Source organism: Chiroxiphia lanceolata, chromosome 12, assembly GCF_009829145.1.
Source record: "Chiroxiphia lanceolata isolate bChiLan1 chromosome 12, bChiLan1.pri, whole genome shotgun sequence".
In the NCBI taxonomy this organism is placed as follows: domain Eukaryota; kingdom Metazoa; phylum Chordata; class Aves; order Passeriformes; family Pipridae; genus Chiroxiphia; species Chiroxiphia lanceolata.
Genome location: NC_045648.1, coordinates 10,558,572 through 10,578,924, shown reverse-complemented (window position 1 = coordinate 10,578,924; position 20,353 = coordinate 10,558,572). Strand labels below are relative to the sequence as shown.

At 40.8% G+C, this 20,353-nt stretch overlaps 2 protein-coding genes across 5 annotated transcripts in view; both read left to right on the top strand.

Moving 5' to 3' along the window:
- The first annotated feature begins 943 nt into the window (after window positions 1-943).
- Window positions 944-11,447, top strand: LOC116792817 (CDC42 small effector protein 2-B-like). Its single transcript, XM_032700187.1, has 4 exons — window positions 944-1,793; window positions 3,199-3,413; window positions 3,830-3,931; window positions 4,464-11,447. The coding sequence occupies exons 2-4, from the start codon at window positions 3,360-3,362 to the stop codon at window positions 4,536-4,538; spliced, it is 231 nt and encodes a 76-aa protein (XP_032556078.1). The 5' UTR covers window positions 944-1,793; window positions 3,199-3,359; the 3' UTR covers window positions 4,539-11,447.
- Window positions 11,448-14,384: 2,937 nt separating this feature from the next.
- Window positions 14,385-20,353, top strand: part of SPPL2A (signal peptide peptidase like 2A) — a 28,183-nt gene continuing 22,214 nt past the window's right edge. The window contains exons 1-3 of one of the 4 annotated variants that reach the window (XM_032700179.1): window positions 14,385-14,759; window positions 18,298-18,417; window positions 19,605-19,787. In XM_032700179.1, coding sequence (XP_032556070.1) covers window positions 14,706-14,759; window positions 18,298-18,417; window positions 19,605-19,787 — 357 coding nt within the window. In that variant the 5' untranslated portion in view covers window positions 14,385-14,705. The remainder of the gene's footprint in view (window positions 14,760-18,297; window positions 18,418-19,604; window positions 19,788-20,353) is intronic. The other 3 variants (XM_032700180.1, XM_032700181.1, XM_032700178.1) reach the window with 3 other exon arrangements.

Below are 20,353 nucleotides of genomic sequence, written 5' to 3'. Positions count from 1 at the left end.
TGAATATATAGCTTTGAAAAGGAGGAGCTCCTCACAGCCCAAATTCCTTAGGTTAAAAATACCAATACACCTAGACTAATGAAGGTCTCAGGTGAAACCCTATTCTCAGCTTCCTAAAGTTCCAGGGTGGCAGAAGACCAAGAGTTACATTCATGCTACATAATAGCATTATTATGTAGTGAGGACTGCATCCCAAACTTAGTTTGGAATCTGTACATACTCAGGTAAAATCGGGATGTTATTTGCAAGCAGTTAAACTCGCTCTACTTTAGGATTTTAGCTGTTTGGCTCCAAAGTTCTTCCAAAGTCTTCGTCATTTATTGTCTTGTACTCCTCACCTTTCACCAAGCAAGATGCACTCTTCAAGTTTCATGCTCAAAACCAGTATCTGAAATACAAATGCTGATTTTTTGCCACACCTTGCCATTCAAATATATAAACATACAATTGTTGGAGGATTTTAACAGATATCAAATGAGCAAAGGATAATGAGCAAATTAGAAGCACAGTGGCAATTAGGCTGAAATATGCTTCTCACATCAACTCAGTACTGATAGAGCAGGAATGAAAATGGCAACTGGACTCAGTTAATCACAGTTTAACAGTGAATCGGGGCAGGGTGCTGGCAGCCTGTGCCTGATGTGTGATAATATACATGAACTGTACCCTCATTGCCCTTCACTAGCAGCTCCAGCCAAGAATTTTACATTATCGGACTTTGAGTCTAAAGTTGGGAAGAATAAACATGTTTAGTGTTGTTAATTATCAGGATCACTGTGCACCTCTCATGTCTGTGCAAAGAGGATTCTTTTGTTTTGATTCAGGCAAATATTTTCCGTTGATACTTTGTAAGCAAAACACAAGAGTATTTTGAATACTTTTTAACACACAGCAATGGTACAACAAATTGAGCGTTATGCTCAGGAAAGTAAATCTGAGCCTTCATAAAGCTCTTGGGCACTTTAAGTCTCCGAGCTCCAGAAGGGCAGTGCATCCTGCCATCGGATCCAGCATCCGTGTCTGCGCGTGCTAGCCATTTCCCAGGCCCTTTGTCCCCTCTGCTCGATGATACTGCTGCCATGGTGAAAAACAGAGGCAAAGAACAACAGGATATTGTCCCATTCTACTCTGCGTGCCAACTGTGACAAAATGTTGTTTTCTCCTCGATTTGGGGATCTTTGTTGGGGATTCTCGTTGGCTTTTACTAGTCTTGAGTGAGCCTGGAGACATTAAGGTGTTTTTAAAAATTCTCCCGGTTAGTGTGGAGACCTTGAGTCTCCGGGAGCAAGGTGGTGTCCCATGCGCTGGCGCGAACACCGCCGTCCTGGGGGATGATTCTCTGACTCATGTAGCGGAAAAGAAGCGTTGTGGTGTAAAACACAGCAGGAAGACGCTGAGCACGCCTCGTGCCAGGGGACACCTGCAGAGCTGCCGCAGGGGTGGAAGTGAGCCACGGGCTGCAGGGGGAGTGCTGAGAAAGCTGCACGGCTGCACAGATCTGACGCCAAACCAGGGCGCTATTTTTGGTCTCCGCTCTGCTGTTCTGACACCTGTGGGCTCGCGTGAAGCGCGCAGCTCACTTGGGCAGCATCTCCTCCCGGAGCCGAGGAACCGCCGCAGGGCACGGGATCGCAGCGCAGCGCTCCTGCTTAGCCAACGGGACTAATTATAGCCCAGGAATATGAACTGTGAACGTGCTGGAGTTGCCGAGACGGGAGCTGGCTGTGTGCCAGCGCTCGAATGAGGACACACCATCCCGGCAGGACTGCCTGGGAGCTGCAGGAAACCCCGAGGTATGCGCGAGCCCCACGGAGGGAGATGGACACATGGGGGGTAAGGCAGGAGGACGAGAACCGTTCAGCCCTTACTGTGGGATGGGGATGCTGTCATCTCAGTCAGTCTGCTCTCGAAATGGGTTATCACTGCAGAGGGACACACTTCGTGATTTTTAAGAAAATCTGCATGTGAAGTGATAGCAAAAGCTTCGGCTTCTGCATTTTCTTATGGTAGTGTGGGCCACTGTCCCTTCTAGTGGTGATAAAGATCATCGTGAGAGGATGAGGAGAGTTTAAAAATTTATCCACCCAGGATAAAATGAAATAATATATGACATGTTCTGCAATAACGTATCATATGGACTACCTAAGGCAAAGGGACAGACATAACAAATGCTTTGAAAGATAAACGGCAGAAATTTAAGAAATCTGTTTGAAGCGTGAGAAGTGAGGAAGTGTAAGAAAACCACAAAGGTGAAAGAAATAGATGTGCTAATTACATAATTGTGGGACTACATAAGAAATGCCTGTGAAGGGGGAAGCTTACGCTGTTTGGTTGTGAGAGCTTTAGTGGGCGTGCAGAAAGATTGAATTGCTGAAGCTGTAACTTCTGTTAAACGGTAATCTTGAACAACTAACAAAATCTTCTTTATAAATGAACATGTTATAATATTGTTTTAATGAGCAAGTTGATATGAAGGACTACTCCATAGCCCTAGGTTTGATTCGAAGGAAGATATGTTAAAAAAAAAAAAAAAAAAAGTCAGTGACTACTAAAAGTTGGGCTGTGTCCTGGCTGCAGGGCACTTAGAGTCAGTGAGTCTCCTGGTTGCGTCTCCAGTTCAGGAGTGCCATGTTAATAGTTTTGTGTATTCTGGGAAGCTCCAGGCTGTAATGAATGATTTCTCTTGCTGGTATACAAGGCTCTTCTTTTCTCTTTTAAGGGCTATTTGGAGTTGTACAAGGCTCTTTGCTTTAAGCTTTTCTTTGTCTAAGAAGAGTAACCATATCAGATGTAAAGCCCAAACTTTCTTTTGCACCGATTTGTTAATGTTAAGTGGTCCATCTGTTGTGGTTCAAAGTTAGTTTCTTTCGAAACAGTAAATAATTCATAAGTATTGTCTAGCTCTGCTTACAGACAGATCATAAACTGTTAAACAAGACCTCACTTAATTCTAGCATTGTTTTTATTATATTTCTGTAAAGAACTTATGTTACTGTCTGTGATTAAATACACAGAGTTCTTACCCCTGTTTTCTGACATGGACATACTGATTTTAAATTGATGCTACTCTCTTTTCCTGGTGTGTTGTGTTTAAGAATGTAACAGTCTTGCTTTAGTCTTATGAATTGCCTATTTCTCAATAACTCTTACAAAACTTTGATATATTCAATGTAAACTTAGATAATAATCTCTTTACAGGTATACTGATCAGATGCATTCTGTGATCTTTACCAGTGAACCTGCACAAGCAATTCCTTTCTAAGCTCACTCGAGGAGCTGCATCTTGGTCCTTGTACTCCTCAAACTCCCAGAGAAATAAATTTCACTTAACAAGACCTTATTACCTACTGAGAAATATAATGACTGAATTCCTGGTTTGTTTTAACTGGTGCAATGGTGAACAGCCCCAGCCGGTAGGTAGATGCACAACCGCCACCTTTGTCATATTTGAAATTTTTTCTTTCAGTTACAGAGAAAACACTTTCATCGTCCTGTTGTTTTGATTAATTTGGGCAACGTAATGCAAAAGCCAAAACCAGTCCATTTGAACTATGTGTGCTTTGCCAGAAACTTGGACCCTATGACTGTTTGCAGTTCTCAGACCCTGACTTTCCAACATTAAGTGAAGTTTTTGCTAAAATGTAATTAGCAGCAATAAAAGTGACTTTGATCTTGTCTTATTGCGAACAGCCTGAAACTTCAGCCTGGTTGCTGTGAGGTTTAATTAGGGGTCAGTGCTGGGTATCTATTTTTATCTCAGCTGCTTGTTTCTATCTGAAAGCTGCTCATGTTTTCTGAACAGAGACCTAAGATATCTTCTTTTGTGTAGAAGAGGCGTCGGAGACTGGACCGGAATATGATCGGAGAGCCAATGAATTTTGTACACACCGCACATGTTGGGGCAGGAGAGATGAGCAGTGACTACACATCAGTAAGTGTGCACCTCTTGGATAAGCAGACACCTCCACTCAGTAACCTGTAGAGCAGGCAGCTAATAAAATATTAGATAATTGTAAGACAGAGAAAAATCTGACCTTTTTTTTAATCAATAGAAGAGCATCAGAACAGAACTGTCTTTTGGTTTGTAAACACGAGATACTGTGGGAGATGCACTGAGGAAGTGCCCATTTCCTCAGTGTCTTTACATGTGATGAGAACCTTTTGGATATGGATTCTGTGGATGCACTTGATACTGGGAGCAGATAACACATCACCTTGAAGTCAAAGCTGTGCCAGGGTGAGGGATGTAAGAATAAGTGGATTTTGGATAACAAAACACATCTCATACACTGACTTGAAAGAGTATTTAATAATCCTGGGTTTAGTTGTTATTTTTCCCTACTACAGTTGGCACGTAGCACTGTAAACACATGACCCACCTGTCTTTTCAATTTGATGCTTTTAATAATTGCTCTGGCAACCAGAATTTATAAGATGCATGTTCTAATAAACTTTTTTTCTAGGCTGTATCAATTCAGGACCACATGAAGTCTAAAGGTGGCTACACAAATGGCACTTCTGCAACTGTTGAAATGTAGGAAACTGAGAGAAGGCTGAAATCTGCTCTATGAGGACCCCCTGGACTGTGCTTTCATATTCTCTAAAACCTCTTTATTATGGAGTAGGGAGAGTACTTGAATTATAAATAGGTCAGTACAAGCTTTGGTGTTCTTTGCACAATACCTTCTGAAGAGGTTATTGTAAATGATCCTTAAAATGGTCTTTTGTGGTAGTGTTTGTAGTGGCAACTGTAATTTGTCACTGTGGATGAATTCTTAGCTCTGTCCCAAAAACCTCACAAAGTTGTCTTGTAGGATGGAATTTGAAGTCAGTATGAATTGTTTGGGATTTTGGTCTCTGTCTTTTTCTCCCCTCATGAAATGCAGACTGATTTAATTGGAAGGTATTGCATGTTTTCACTTCTAACATAGGCTAAATTGAGAGCCAAGTATGGTCTTGTAATTTTCATAAAACTTTGGACCTGTTTTTTAGATGTTTTACAACCTAAGGCATAACTCTTTGGTATTTTTAATGTCTTTTGATGGTGAACAAACTAATGTAATATAGGTAGCTGAGTCTGCAAAACAGTGAAACTTCTGCCTTGCTGTGATAACACTTTTGTAACTAAAAATGGAGGTTTTGCAAACATAAGGACTCCCAAATGAGACTTAGAACAACAGATGTGTCTCAGTGACCGGGCTGCCTCCCATCCACACTGGCAGGTGTGACTGGCAGGTATTACTGCAACACAGCTGCTGGTACCTGCCAGTTAACTTCAAGTGGTGCTGAAACATGCTCATAACTGTGTGTTAATTTTGCATGATTACCATTGATTTTTAAACTAAACTTATATAAGATCACTCTCTTTGTTACCCATCTCTAACAGTAACCATACAGGACTTCAAGGGATATCTTGCTGATGTTTCTGGCTCTTTAATTGAATGACTGTTTCAGAATTTTTTCTTGCATGTGGTTTAAGTGATACAACCGTGTGAAGTACACACTCTCAAAGAATATTGTGAAAAGTTGTAGGGGAATAGTAAATGGAAACAGTGTCTTGCAGAGTTCCAGCACTTCCTAAATATTTAAAGAAATAGCCATAAATATTTAGACATACTGAAATTACAGTTTATTACTGAGTTCCTATTGATCTTTCTATTAAATGATAGGACAAAACTCCTGAAGTCGAGCAAGGTTTTCCTTTTACCCAATCACTGACAACTGTTCCCCAGCTCAAAATTTTTATGACTACCAGTGTAGAAACTCAGGACATCTCTTGCTAGCAGGGAATTAACTAAACACAAGCATTTCAATTGCTGCCATATCAGCACCAGGTATGCTGGAAGTCAGTGAAGTTCTTTCCTTGCACTATGCAGAACATCAGTTATGAACTTCTTTCCATTTAAAAAAATATCTAGCTGGCAAATCTTTTAACTTCTTTGATTCTGTTTGTAGTTGGTGATACTTCTTAAATCTAGATTACAGGCTTTGCTGAATTGTTAGGCTGCCTTTTTGAGTACAGTAGGGAACTTAAAACATGAAAGGTAGCTCTGTGTTCCTGTATGTGTTCAAAAAATAACTTCCCCTCCCCCATTTCATCTTTAAGGGCCAAAGAGGAAGGGGGAGTATCACTTTCTATAACAGTCAACAGCTGATCATAACATTCTGTAATCACATGACAGAAATCTAATATCTGTGTCTTGCTAGATCTTTACTCTTGAATCAAAATGCACATCAGATTTTAATATATTTTAAAATTAGCATAGTTAGCTGCACATTTAGCTTTTGAAAGTCTTTCATATTATCATCTTCTAACTTCAGGTATATTCCAACCACCTAGTTAAGACAGAGTTTAAAGAAGATAAATCCTGCATACTGTTGAGGAAGCATAAAGTGTCCAAGCTGTTACAAAAAATAGATTCCAATTCACCTGCTGTTATACTGAGTTCATGCATTCAATTATTCAATCACCTACCCAGAAAAATGGGTGGTAGGGCAGATGTCACGAAGAAAATGGGTTGTAAGAAAACAAATTGAACAGAAGTTACAGTTTCCCGAAGACCCATTTGGTAGGTTTAAGATTAGTGGTGTTACTAGAAATAAAGGGGTTGGTCATCATGTCAGTTCTTGTCTCTAAAAGTAAATCAACTGAGAATTTATTATTGAACCCTTATTTAGAGAAAAATCCTAATTTTCATCATGCAAACCAAGTAGCGCTATCTGATGTAAAACTAACCTATTTTCCTCAGAGTATAGAGTATTATATAGGTCCATAATAAGGTATCACATAATTAAAATGAAATTATTTGTTATTGCATTAAGAGTGCCGTTATTTTTAAAAATCTAAACAAACACAAACACATGTCTTGGGACTTAGGTATTTTCTTGCTCTATATTTAGAAACCTTACATAGCTGTAATCTGTCATGTAACTCAGTATAAGTCTATTTCAGTTGTAACAAATATGTTGAATTGGGCACTTGAACTCTTTTCATATTGTGGAAAATCTTGATATTTTCTCTGCACTGAAAACCTGTTGGTTAAATGGAGGGATCAGGGTGGCTTGAACTTTCACTGCACAAAATCAAATTTCTCCACTAGAGAGCACAGTTTTACATCAAGTCTTCTCTGCTCTATGCAAGCTTTCATTCCATCGTGGTGTTTGGTGGCTTGTTTGGTGGTTTTTGAACTTGACTGGAATAAAATACAGAAATAATACCAATTGATCATATTTTTTACTACATTGTAGGCTGTGAAGACCTTTTGCCAAGACAATCAAGTACCATTACTACTCTAACTTGGTGGTATTTTATGGTTTCTTTTTGTAGTCAGAAGTAAAATAACTTGCAAGCAGAGCAGGATCAGGTGTTTTATATGTAATCTGTCAGAGCCTCACCACTGTTTGCTTCTTTAAAAAACAAAAAGTCATGGGAGGGGGAGTTACTTCCAATACTGCCTGTCTTATCCCTTGATGTCCCTGCTAGGCTTTACTGACTGTCCCATAATGCTGCATAAACCTGGGGTCAGTATGTAGAAAAGGTATTTGGCTTTTTCACAACCTAATGTGTCTAATGTTTCCTGTAGAGCAGCTTTTTAACAATCATGTGGTGTCATGCTATGTTCAAGTTAGCCTGTGATATAAGTTGTAACCCAGGCATGCAGTGCTATTTCTTTGTATGCTCTTGCCATATTGGACCATCAGGTGCTTCTGTAGCTTCCACTCTGTACTGACAAAAAACGTTAAGAGATGAATAAATACCCTTAACCTTACTATGTCAGCAAGAATAAGCACAATTCAACAATGTTAATTTTCGTGTTCATGAAATTCACTATATATTACCAAATGCAGTAACACTGAAAAAAATAATCAGATCTGTCAATGAAAGGCTGCTCCTGACTATGGTCAGATTTACTTTGCTATCAGCAATGTGACACTGCCTTAAAAACCCAACAGCTGAAGATAAGAATGATCTTGTCTGCCTTTCATAATTACTGTGGAACTACAGGAAGACAACAGTGCTGTTTTATAGCTGTTTTAACCCCACTGCAGATATCCTGTGGTGAGTGTGTTCCTGTAAGGCTTCCAGATACTTTGTGGTTCTGCAAACTTGTACAGTCAAGAATCTCAGGCAGTTTTTTCACTGTGTTAGGAAATCACTGAGATGAAGTTAGACAGTTGGGGAATATGAGGTAGAAGCCAGATCTTCCTAGTGTTTTTGTCTTCTGTTCTCAGGAGAACAAACTCTTCAATGGGACAGATTACTGAGACTACTTCCCAACTCTGGTTTAGTAGATTATGTTTCTAGTTTATGGCTCCTGGAGGTAGACTTCGAATTCTAAAATCTGTAAGGCAGGTGAATCACGCACTAAGGGCTAATGTCAAAGATGTGGAGTTCTGAAATAAAAAAATCTGGTTCACTAGATTGCAGATTGGTTTTAGGGCAGCAAATGCAGACAAGCCATAAATAGAAAGTTTTTCTAAAACCAAGGCTGCTTGGAATAAAACTTTCTCATTTATTTATTTTTAAAAAGCTGAGACTTGCATTTTTAGCTCCTTGCTACTGTAGTACCACTCTTACTATGTACCTTTCTGTTTTAATACAGGGACTGAATTGACAGAGTTTAGCTCCAAGTAGCAGTTAATGCTTGAAATTCAAAATTTTAGCTGCATACCTCTACAGCTGAAGTCCTGTGTGCCTAAGGATGCTGTAAGTGGTTGGTGCTTGGACTTCTGCAGATAAACTGTCCTTTCTTCATTCACAGTAATTTGTCTGGCACACAAGGCCCAAGGTACTTGCATCAGTAGTTTTCCTGATGATATTTATGTGATTACAGTGTATATGTAAAAGGTTTCTAGTCCTGTACAGAATAGGTCCTTTCTAGGAACTGGCCTGTTGGACAGCTTCTCCCTCAACAGAGCCTTAAGCTGTGGAGTTATTTCACCTTGTCACACACACAGCTCTGAGCTCTACTTTGCTGTGTGAAAGCATAAAGTCCCCTTGTTATGGCTTAAGTCTTTGTACTCCAGGGAAGGTGTTGGAGAGGCCAACAGATACATCAGGAACTATAGAAACAATGAGGTATAGAAGTGAGGGAGGCTTATCCCTGGAGAGGCACTGTGGTATACAGTGATGAGGAAGGAGCAGGGAGCAGAACATGTGCATGTTGACATTTGTTATCTGCAATGCACAAGACAGCTTTGTCAATATCAATTGGAAAATACCTGTAATATGTGCATAATTGGTATATGGAGGAAACTGGGCACTTAATGCATGACTAAGCTGGGACTTTGAGACACAGATTGCCAATACCACTTTAATGAATGATAGTATCCTCTTCCTGCAGTGGCTTACAAAGCTGTTTACAGAAAGTATGGAGTCACTCAGAAAAGTAGCTCTGGTTTCAGCTGTTACACACTGATGTCACATATATGTTTGGGAGACAAGATGGCCTTTTCTTTCCTTTTCTTTTTTTTTTTTTTTTGCTGTGTGTGAGGTTGCAGATATTCTAAACGCTGAGGTCTGCTGCACCCAATGGAAAACAAGCCAAATAAATTTAGTGAATGCAAAATAGCAGTAGTAAAAGTGTATTTGCCTTTGATCCACTGTGCTGCCAAAGCTTCAGGGAAACTAACTAGATCCATCTGATATTCAGATTCCAGGTCTTGGAAAGATAGGGACAAATTGGAGTGAAAGGTCATGAAGACTTCCTTGTGCCTGAGGAAGTTTGAGTAATAGTCTCTTGGACTCTCTGAAGGCTGAGATGTCAAGAGACCGCCATGGCTACACCAGATTTCCATTAATGCCTTTTCTCCTGATGCTGTGTAGAGAATGGAAAGACAAAAGAACACAGGGAAAGCACTCTGAGTAGGCAGGGATATTACTGTGCCAAAAAAGCTCCCAACTTGACGTACTTGATACTGAGGCTGCTGTCTTTACCTGGGAACTTAGAGATGTGCAAGTGTTGTAACACAATCCTGTGCCCTTTCAGGGAGAGTGGGGTGTACAGGGAACCATGGCACGGTCTGCTTTGGCCTCTGCACTGCCTAAACCCAGCTTATCAAGGTTTGCAGTAAGGCTACTGAACACCTTGTGGTTGTCACTTGTTCCATACATCCTGTTTCTGTGCATCCCATTAGCATGACCAAAATCCTAAAATGATACCCAAAACCTTAGTGTGAAGAGAAGTTCCCTTCTCTTAATCTAGTTTTAATCTCATTTAGAAGACAGTAGTAACAGCTGGACAAGAACAACAACTTTGAGGTGTCTGTTGAGACCTCTACAATTAATTAGTCATGAAATCAAGGCCACTTGAAACTACTTTACCTTTTAAATTTTGTGTTGTTATTAAAACAATGTAAAAGGGAAAAATATTCTAAACAAATTTTAAGTTTCCCCTGATATTTGCATATGAATCCAAACTGAACAAAACCAAGGTTATTATTACTAAGGGCCCACCCTAAACCAGGGGTGAAAAAAAAAAGAGTGAATTATGTCTTTTAGTGCTTTAATATACATTTTAATATATATGTATATATTTAGACCTTCATCTTAAGTAATGTGTAAGGAAATAAGCCATTCTTTTAAACTGAAATTAGTATGATTGCTCTGGCTTACTGAAAGTTAAAAAAAAAAGGACTTAAAATCTACATTTAAACTACTGAGAGAGAATCTGATGTGCTTTTAAAGCTGACATTGGCCTGTACAAGTGGATGACTAATTAATTTCATATTTCTTCATCAAAGAGTTAGAAAAAGTGTTTGGTTACAGGATCATTTTTATTTTATATATAGTAGTGTATTTACATGTATCTGATCTTGCTTATGCTTAAGAAATACATGTACATTTTACATAACTTACCTGAGCTGAGTCTAAAGGTGAATGAAGACTATCCTGATAACCAGTAATTAGTGAGCTCTCTGAAATTAAGGATTTGTAGATCTGACAAAACAATGGCACTTATTCTAGACATAAATCTATTTTTTAAAAATTGATCTAATATATGTAATTTGAAAGTCCAGACTCAACATGAGCTGGGGCTGCATATTAATGGTGAAAGAAATATGCTTTTAAATGCAGTTACCCACATTTACCCTTGCAGTCTCTACCACAGGGAATATTAAAACTTGACTCAATACCTTTGAGGGTGTGATACAAACTTGAAAATATAATTCAAAAATAAGGTTTGCAGCCCTTCATTAATGCATGCTAATGTGTCCTTGCTGCATAATGGTGTATGAGTAAGGCTTTCACTAGTTTCTTTCAACTACTTTAAACATCACCTTGAAAATGCATTAAATTAGTTGTTCTCTCTGATGCATAATACTCAGTGAACTAGGGTATGTCTTGCTTGCATAGGTTAATATTTGCTGGTGTTCAGATAAGGCTGTTAGTCCATGGGGAAAAGTTGCTACATGTGCTTGTATTAATAAATAGTTCTTAAACACTGTCTGTGTTCTGGATCATTCTCTTGCCAGGAGATACAGGTCCCATCAGGCTGCTGCACATGTCCCTGTGCTTGCCATGTGTGCCTGTCTCACAGAGACAGCAGGTTCCAGCAACAATGTTTCCTGTGCCCTTTTAATCAAGAGGTTTCACAGCGTTATTTTGCTGTTTCCAGGCTCCAGCCAAAGAGCTGTGAAAGTATGAAGCACTGAAAAGACTTTATAGGATGGAGTAAAATATTCTTCAGTCAAACCTCTTCCTTTTCCTCATCATCTGTTTTATTCTGTCCTATTTCTCTAGTGCCTACTAATTTTCTTTAAAATATATTCAGTATTTGGGACAATGTTCTCTTTTAGTTCTTAGAAGTTAATAAAACATGTTAGTCCTGCAAAAATGATGCAATGTTTTCTCTTAAATACCTAATTCTGATAGCCACTCTCCCAAATGTGCCTACCTGAGAAGGCAACTGTCTTCTGTTTATGGCATTTAATGCAAAATTAACAGAATTAGACAGTAATTCAAAGTTAAGCTATTGGAAGAGCTAATTTCATTGCATAGGGAGATATATATACAGAAAAAGGCAGATTGGTTGGGATAAGTTTACTCAAAAGCCAAATGTTGATAAATATGAAAAACACTAAAGTAGCACTTAATGGGAGTTAGGAGAACAGCCATGGATAGAATAAATAGAAGATATCTTGGATTTCTTTCCTTGTGAGTGAAATCATTAGTGTTTAGAAGTGTAAGTGCTGGAAAACAGCAGAAGGAAAGAAAAGATAATTTCATTATGTCTGTGAAAAGGATTTCAATATATTTGTATTATTCAAGCAGTTTACTTTCTGTGCTAATTGTTATTTAGACTCAGTTTCCACTTTCTAACTAATGCGCTCAAAGCTTACATTAAACATCTCCATTCCTTAACACTTTAGGAGTGCCTGAGTTGAGTTACAGATTTTATTCCAAGTTAATATTTTGGTTGGGAAAGGGATTTTTCTGAAAGTGGTGTTGCTCTTCTCTCTGATGGGAAGAATTATGGTGGTATAGAAAGGATAGAATTCTTTTTAGTATCTTACACTGATCATGGGTAGAGGCTGTATTGTTCATTCCAAGTAAGAAACTTCAGCTTTAAAACTGGAGGGGAAAAAAAAAAAAAGGATCCTTTAGGCTTTGAAGCCATTCTTCAAGGTCTGAGTCTTTAGAGCCTAGGTTTCTTCTGCCTGGCATTGGAAATAACATATATGAACAAAATCTAGTTTTTCTCATAGTGTTGAAATTTGAGACTACATCATGGTTTTAGTTGTGGTTACACACTAAAGCTAATGGTAAAAATTAGAGACTACTGAAGTTGCCGATAAAGATAACCTAAGAAGTTTTCCCTGATGCCCTAAATGTGGGCTCTTCAGTGCAGGTATTTCTAACCCACACAGTCCCACTGGACTACAGGATGTGTGTTTAGTGTAAGAGATGTTTTCACAATATCTTTAAATATGCATCAAGGCAGGGGACATCAACCAAACATACACTTTTTGAGAGGGAAATTCCCTTTTATTTAGAGGAAATTGTATTCCTATTTCTCCTTAGCCCATTTTTTTTTTCCCAGCTGCAGACAGAATAAAAGCTGCTGTGCTTTCCTGGGAAACACAGGGAGAGGGATTAGGATGTGGCAGGACAGGACATGCCACCATGGAACGTGCTCCTGTGAGCAGCTACGCACTCACAATTCAAATTAAACACTTCTTCCATGCCTGAAATACACTGTCATGTATATACCCTTAGCTCATTTCAGATCACAGAATTGGCAGATTTATTGAAGTAATCAGTATTCATCTGTCTTCCAGACCTTGTTAGAAGAAGAGACAGCAGTCAGGATAAAGTATCATGGTTACTCTGACAACAGCACCAAAATAGAAACTCACAGATGGACAATGTGCTAGCCTGTTTGTTTTTTTTTTTAAATACCAATTCTGCATAGAATATGAATTATTAGCTGTGTCACAGTGTTCCATTATCTTTCACTGTTTACGCACAATAAATTGTTAGACACGCTTTTGCAGCCCAGCAATTCTATAAGATGCATAAGCCTGTTCTGTTGCTGATCTAATGATGAATTGCAGATTGTCACTGAGGGAAAAACAAAAGCTTGTCTGGTACCATCAAAATATCAGTATTGATCAAAACACTCCTTATGTACAGGTATGTAAAAGTTACTCAGATTTTTACAGCAACAGAAGAGCTTCCTGAAAAGTTGCCATAATGCAGTGGAGAATGTAGCTATTTTACGTGGCTTTGTCCTTATATTCATGCATAGGGAAAACCATGCGTGAAGGAATCTCCTTCCTCAGTGGTAATAACTAATAACCACTTAGTTTGTGAGCAGCTCAAAGCAAGCTGGCTACCCACTCAAGGTTCTGATTGACTGATGCTGGACTGCAGCTCCACTCTCATCCTCTTGCTTCTCCCTTTCCCTCACTCCTCCCCAGTCTGGCTCATGGCCACATCCCCTTCTATCTACAACAATCCTTCTTATCTTCAGCCCTTCCCTGTGCACGCTGGCCCTGAGGCAGACCCGGCCCTTTGGGAAGGGGCAGGAGGGGACCGCGGAACAAGCGCTGGAAAACCTCCAGTGAAATAAAAAAATGTTGCGCAACTTCCTTTGCCGGTAAATCACGGAGCTGTTTCACCCCATGTCCTTCCCGCAAGTCGTTGCTGGCTCTTAGATGTGATACATCACAGCCCTTTTAATGCTCTCGAAACCTGGAAGACATCTCTGAACCCTCGGCCTTTCGTCAGAGGTCACACTTCGCTGTTCCTTGTCCTGGTATCTCTCACATAGGACATCCCGCTCTCCTCCCCACGCCTCCCTCCCACGGCTCTGTGTGCGCGCTGGACCGGGGCGAAACACCCGGAGCGCTTTGTCTGGGGAGACGTGAGGCCAATCAGGCCGTTCCCTCTCACTCGTAACGACCCTGACGGGCCCCAGGGCTCCTGTCAGTGCCCAAACCCCGCTCACCTGCAGCTGCAGGGCGGAACCCGGACTCGCCGAGAGCCGCAAGAAAAGGAGGCGGCACAGGCGGGGCGGGGACGCGCAGCCCCAGCGGCCGCCCCAGCGCCGCCCCCGCCCCGCCGGACCCGCCGCGTCCCGGGCCCGGGCCGGGGCCGCCGCACGGAACAGGAAGTGTCGCCGGGAGCCGGGAAAGGCTCGGCGGGGCCGAGCGGAGCCCGAGCCCAGCGAGGCCCCTCCCCGAGCGGCCGGCAGAGAACGATGGGGACGGCCGGGCTGCTGTGGGCCCTGCTGGGGGCCCTGCTGCTCCCTCCGGTAAGGACGGCGCTGCCTGCGCTGGCGGATGGGGCCGCCCGGCGCTGCCGGCCCAGGGGCTCCCTGTGCCCGCCCGATGCCCGTTCCCGGGAGGTCCCGTCTCCCGGGCTGGGCTGGGCTGGGCTCTCCCCGGCCCGGGGGCGGTTTCGCTCCGCAGAGCGGCCCGTGGGGTTTGGGCCTCGGGAGAGGCCCCGCGGTTCCCCCAGGCCAGGCCGGCTCCGGTCACGCGTTGGGAGTCGGGATAATAAATCTCCCGGGTGCCTGCGTGGGTAAACCTGTTGTTTCTAGGGGCTTTTAAATTATGATGCGGGAAAGGGGGGAAGCTCGTGGTGTGTGTACGTGTCCTGTCTTTTGTCCTGTCCAGTGCCGTTTCGGTTTCGGCGTGGGACGTACTCGGAGCTTCTCCCTTTCCACAGGTGGACATTGAAATCTGGCAGGCTGCTCTCTGCCAAATGGGGTAGTGAAAGGGGGAAGCCAGAAACCTCTGTAATCTGCTGAGGCAGTATGAAGGGCATATCTGCATTAAATGGTGCTCCACTAAATTGTTTGGTTGTTGTTGTTTGGGTTTTTTTGACATAGTTTTTATCTTGTTTTGGTAAGATAGGATGCAGCCTACTTCCTGTGTAGGAGGTCACCATTGGATATGCGACAGGTGCACAGCACAGTCTGGTAATGCCTTAAGAATGCTTGTGGGTGAAGTAACTTGTGTCTTCTCTCTGTGAGTCCCACATAGTTGTCACTAGTTATGCTGGGGTTTTCTGAAGAGTGATTTTGCTCCTTAGCCCAATAGTTGGCTGCTGTTGACAAGGGAAGGGGCATCTGCCCTCCTGTAAAGCTCCAGCCCCATGTCCTGCCTCCTCCTTTGCTCTACAAATGCAGTTGTAGCAGTGGTGAGCACTGGATACTGTATCTGGAGTATTAACAGCATGGAGAGTTGGCCCTCAGGAAGGTCATAGGTGTTCAGAGCATCACTGCTGCTCTCTGGACACGGGCACATGTTCCCCTGGGTCACAGTGCCTGGAAAGAGGGAAGAAGGGACAGTTTGTGTGTGTCACAAGGCCACTGACAGAACAACAAAATGATACTTGTTCTGTTCATGGCTGTTCTGTTCTCTTTCTTTCTTTCTATGTTATTACTTGCTATGTACAGAATACCTTCTCCCTGCTCCGTACCTTTGAGTTTCTGTATGTCTTACCTGGATGTTAATTATGGTGGATGTTGTAAATATAGGCTTGGTTTGGTCTCTGTGTCTGCTGGTTCATTTGAGTTCCTGTATTCTGCATGGTGGGGTTACTGGTACACTCCAAAGCTCAGTAGTCAGCTCAAGCTTATATCCCTGCAGTGACAGGGCATGTTAGGAAAATTAGAGAGCAAGAGACAGAATGATACTTCTTCTCTATCAAAGATACGGAATTATACAAAAAGTGTTTAAAGGTGCTAAGGGAAGGAAATAAAATGAGAGAACTACCTTTCAAAAATAGGAAGGAGTTCGTTTGGAGGTGAGGGGCCATTGGGAACTGTCTGAACCTGAAGTGAGAGGAGATGGTGATGCCCCTTTAGGTAAGGACAGCTGTCACGCCTCTACACTATGTGGGAACATTTTTATGCTAGAGCAAGTCAGCCTATGGAAGCAGGTTAATCTTTTCAGGACCTGTTTTTGTGGACACACTCTTAGTCTTTCTCTTAAGTAACAAGATCGAAAATGTGCTCAGTAAGAAATTTTTACTTTGCATGTATACTGAGAGTAGGATTTGTTCAGTGGCGCAGCTGACTGCAAGGCCAGGTGCCCAAACTAGTAGCCCTTGTCTGTTGTGAAAGAAGGACACTGAAGCAATTAGAAAATGAGAGAACTTCAGCTGGATGCAACGGGATTTCGGTGGGGATGTTCCAAATGAGGTCCATCAATAGTGTTTCTTTTAATTTTTTAACTTCTAAATGTTGTCTTCAGAGCTCAGCACTGAATACGTGTGGGTACATGTCATGCTCCGGTCCTGCCTCCCTCCGCCTCATGAGGATGAATTGTGTTCCCTGATTCATCCCCTGGGAGGGAAAGCTTGCCAAACAAAACAAGCATATCAAATAGGCAAGTAATCACTCCTTCTAGGTAGCTTCATGCTTGTGTGGTATTAACAGTTGATTTCCTGGGACCCAGAAGACACTTATTATTCTACTTTGTGAAGCAGAAAGAGCTTTTGATAGATAGAAGCATCTGAGGTTTGCACCTGTTGGAAGTCTTTACTGCTTTTAATTTGCCGTTAGTTTGCACTTTTAGGTAAGTGCTCTTAAGAGGGAAGCTTGATAATTTTTGTGCTGATCATAAATCATGGAACAATTTATTTTAGCTGACAGCTGAAGAACTGTTCAATGTTAAACAGTTAATGTGCTCAGGCCCTTTGACACAGTTCTCCCAGCAGATGTTCATGCACTGTGGCCAATATAATGGATTCCTCTGAAGAAGGTTTTTTGCTATTCAAACCAGGCAGACATAAACCTCTGAAACAATATCGTCACATGCTTTTCTTTTCTCTCCAGTTCACACTTGCTGAAGAATACAGATCTGTGAGCTAGAGGAGAAATGCCTCTGTAGCACTGTTAATGGTTAGCATTGTATATCTCACAAGTGTTTAGGCTTTCCCCCCATACCCACTTCTAGCTTAATGTCTCAGTGTTCTTTTATACAAATCTGGAATTTACAACAGGATTTAAGTTTATTTTTTTTAATCTAATGACGCTTCTTGCTATGGAGGTCAGTTTCTGTCTCAAGACAGACAGATGAAATGAGTTCATCTCCCAGTTTTCCTAAGGTGACACTTCTTTGAGATACAAATTGTTTATTTTCAGTACTATGCAGCTGTAGCTGCATTTAATCTTTAGTCTGTTCATTTATCCACTGAAGTACCTCACCTTTATTAATGCTTCAGGAGAGACATATATCATAAAATTATCAGAAGTTTTAAAATTCAGATGTATTAGTAAATAACAGAAATCATGTTATGTGAGGGAGTCTAATCTTAAGAAACATCAGTATTTCCTTAACTGCCCAAATTCTTTTTGAAGTACACTAGTTGGTCTCTGTGTTTACAGTTATTTGAGAAAAAATATTTCAGGAATTGTCATATCATACCTTTATTAGTAGAGTCTGCAAGGAGGGAAAGACTTTCATCTTTTTTCCATGTGCTGTTCTAATTGTTTTCCATGTAAAGTTTTACACTTTTTGGAAGGCATGGGATACAGAATCTGAAATCATTTGCCTGGGTTTCTTGCTGATATTCTATACTTGGTGACATGAGCTGTACATATCATGAACACATTGTGTTTGCGAAGAGGAGAAGCAGCATTACAGTAACTAGGTTCTTGTTTTCCAACCTCCTCTCAAGCTGCCCATCTCTCATGGAATCAGTCATCATGTAAAATAATTAAGTGAATAAATTCTTTTTCTCCTAACAGCTCTTTCTCTTCCTAACAGCCTTTTAGAGGGATGTCTGTATCAGTGGTATTCTGAGCTTTGTTTAATTCAGAACACGCTGGTTTCTCGCAGGTGGCGGCGGATGAGGGGATCCTGCACGCCTCCGGGAGCGGGCTGCCCCCAGTGACAAAGGATTACTGCATCATTTACAATTCTAAGTGGACATCTCTTCCAAAAAGCCTGGACAATGCTGTAAGTAGCTTGTAGTCACAGTCTCTGAGAACTAGAATGCAGTATGAATTTGGGTCAGCCATAGCTGGTGTTCAAAATTTTGAGTTAAGTAGGTGCTGCACTGAATATTTACCATTTTGGGTCATGCTGTCCCCTCCCTGTCACCCCTCAAAAAGAAATTAGAGTGAACTTTTCTATGCTTTAAAAAGATGACTTCTAAAGCTTACAAAGGCGTTCTCTCTCTGTGCTTAGAACTGTTTTTAAATGTGTTTATGTATTCGTTTGATACTGTTAATTTCTTCAGGTGTTATTATTATGTCTATGTTTTATATTTGGGAGTTAAAGTTCTGTTTATCTGTTTACAGAATTGATAAACTTTTGAAACAGTTTTTTTTATATTGGTTCAGCAGTTTGATGTACTGTTTACTTGTCTTCAAAACATGTGGTGTAATAGATTATCTGGAGTGCATCATCATACCTTATTTTCTGAGTGTGTTGGTGTGAGGCAGAAATTAATGTTCTTTAGGCACTCTTCATATAAATAGGAAATAGTTTGTGTTCAGGAGTGGTCAAGGCACTCTGCCTTCCCTTCTGTCATTCATTCACAGAGTAACTCTGTAAAAAAGAGTAAAAATCATTTGTCTGCCCCAGATGTCTTTGCTGGGCTACTTTAGTTAGTCAAGACATCCAAGTGGCTAAAGAAAATTGACAATAATTTAAAGATAATTGTCAATATGAAATTAAACTTTGAAATAAGGATATAATTTTTTTACTACTATTTTGTAGTAAGTAATACATTATCAGACTCAACAGCTGGTTTTGAACAAGCATTATTCTTTGGAACTCTGATTGTGTTGTATCCATCCCTTTTGGCTTGTGAAGCCTGGAAATATCAGAGTGTACATTGGATTCCCCAGAACTGCAAGTAGGGGTTTTCCTATGTAACCAGTTTCTTATATTTAATTTACAGGAACAACTGCTGCACTTAGAAACAGCCTGATTATTTCAGTTATATGCTGCTCTAAATGTCCCTCAGTATTGCAGGCTGCAGAAACTGCTGCTGTGATTTTTATATTCCTGAATTAATGATTGTTTTCTGCTACACCTCTTTCTGGCAAACCTCAAGTTAAGGACCATAGTAATGCACTCGTCTAGGTTAGTTTGTAATATCAAATTTCCTAGCTTTGTCATGCTTCTTTTCTCTGCAGACTTTCAGGACTCTGGAAAACCTGACTTCCACAGTCCTCTGCAGTTCATCTGAAGTTCCTTCTGGCATAATGAAGGACAAAGCAGTTGTAGTGATGAGAGGAAACTGCACCTTTTTGGAGAAAGCAAGAATTGCACAAAGTTTGGGTGCTAAGATGCTGTTGATTGCCAGTAAATCCGGGCTGGTAAGTTACAACACAGTTTTCTTCTGTGGTGAAATAGTGTCTTATCTGTTTGATCCAGTGTGGTGGTGTACAGGGTTAGCTGAGAGAAGCCCAAAAGCAGGGGACCCTGGCTATGGGTGGGATTCCAGCAGGAGTCATTAACCCTCCCACAGAGTGCTGTGCTGGTGGGACTGGTGTTCTGAGACTGAGTTACCTCTCTGCAATGCTGGGTTATATCAGCTGCAAGTATCTACAACCACATTGTATTGTTATTCTCTTCTTTATAACTTCAGTCATGTTTCTGAATGCAAATACTTGTCTTTATCATTCCCTAATTTTAGTGCATTCTGAACTCCATGTAATCTTAGGTGATACTGTTTTAGACAGGTATGATAAAAATAAGCTATGACAATGTAATCCAAAATTGAAGATAAAAAGGTATTTTGAGATATTTTCACAGATACTTCTGTTGCTTTTTTGTTCTCTATTACAGCTGCAACATTTTTGTACCAATATGTGCAATTTATGAATTTGTGTGATTATTATGAAAAATCAATCTTGTTTAAGAGATGTAGAGAATAAAAACA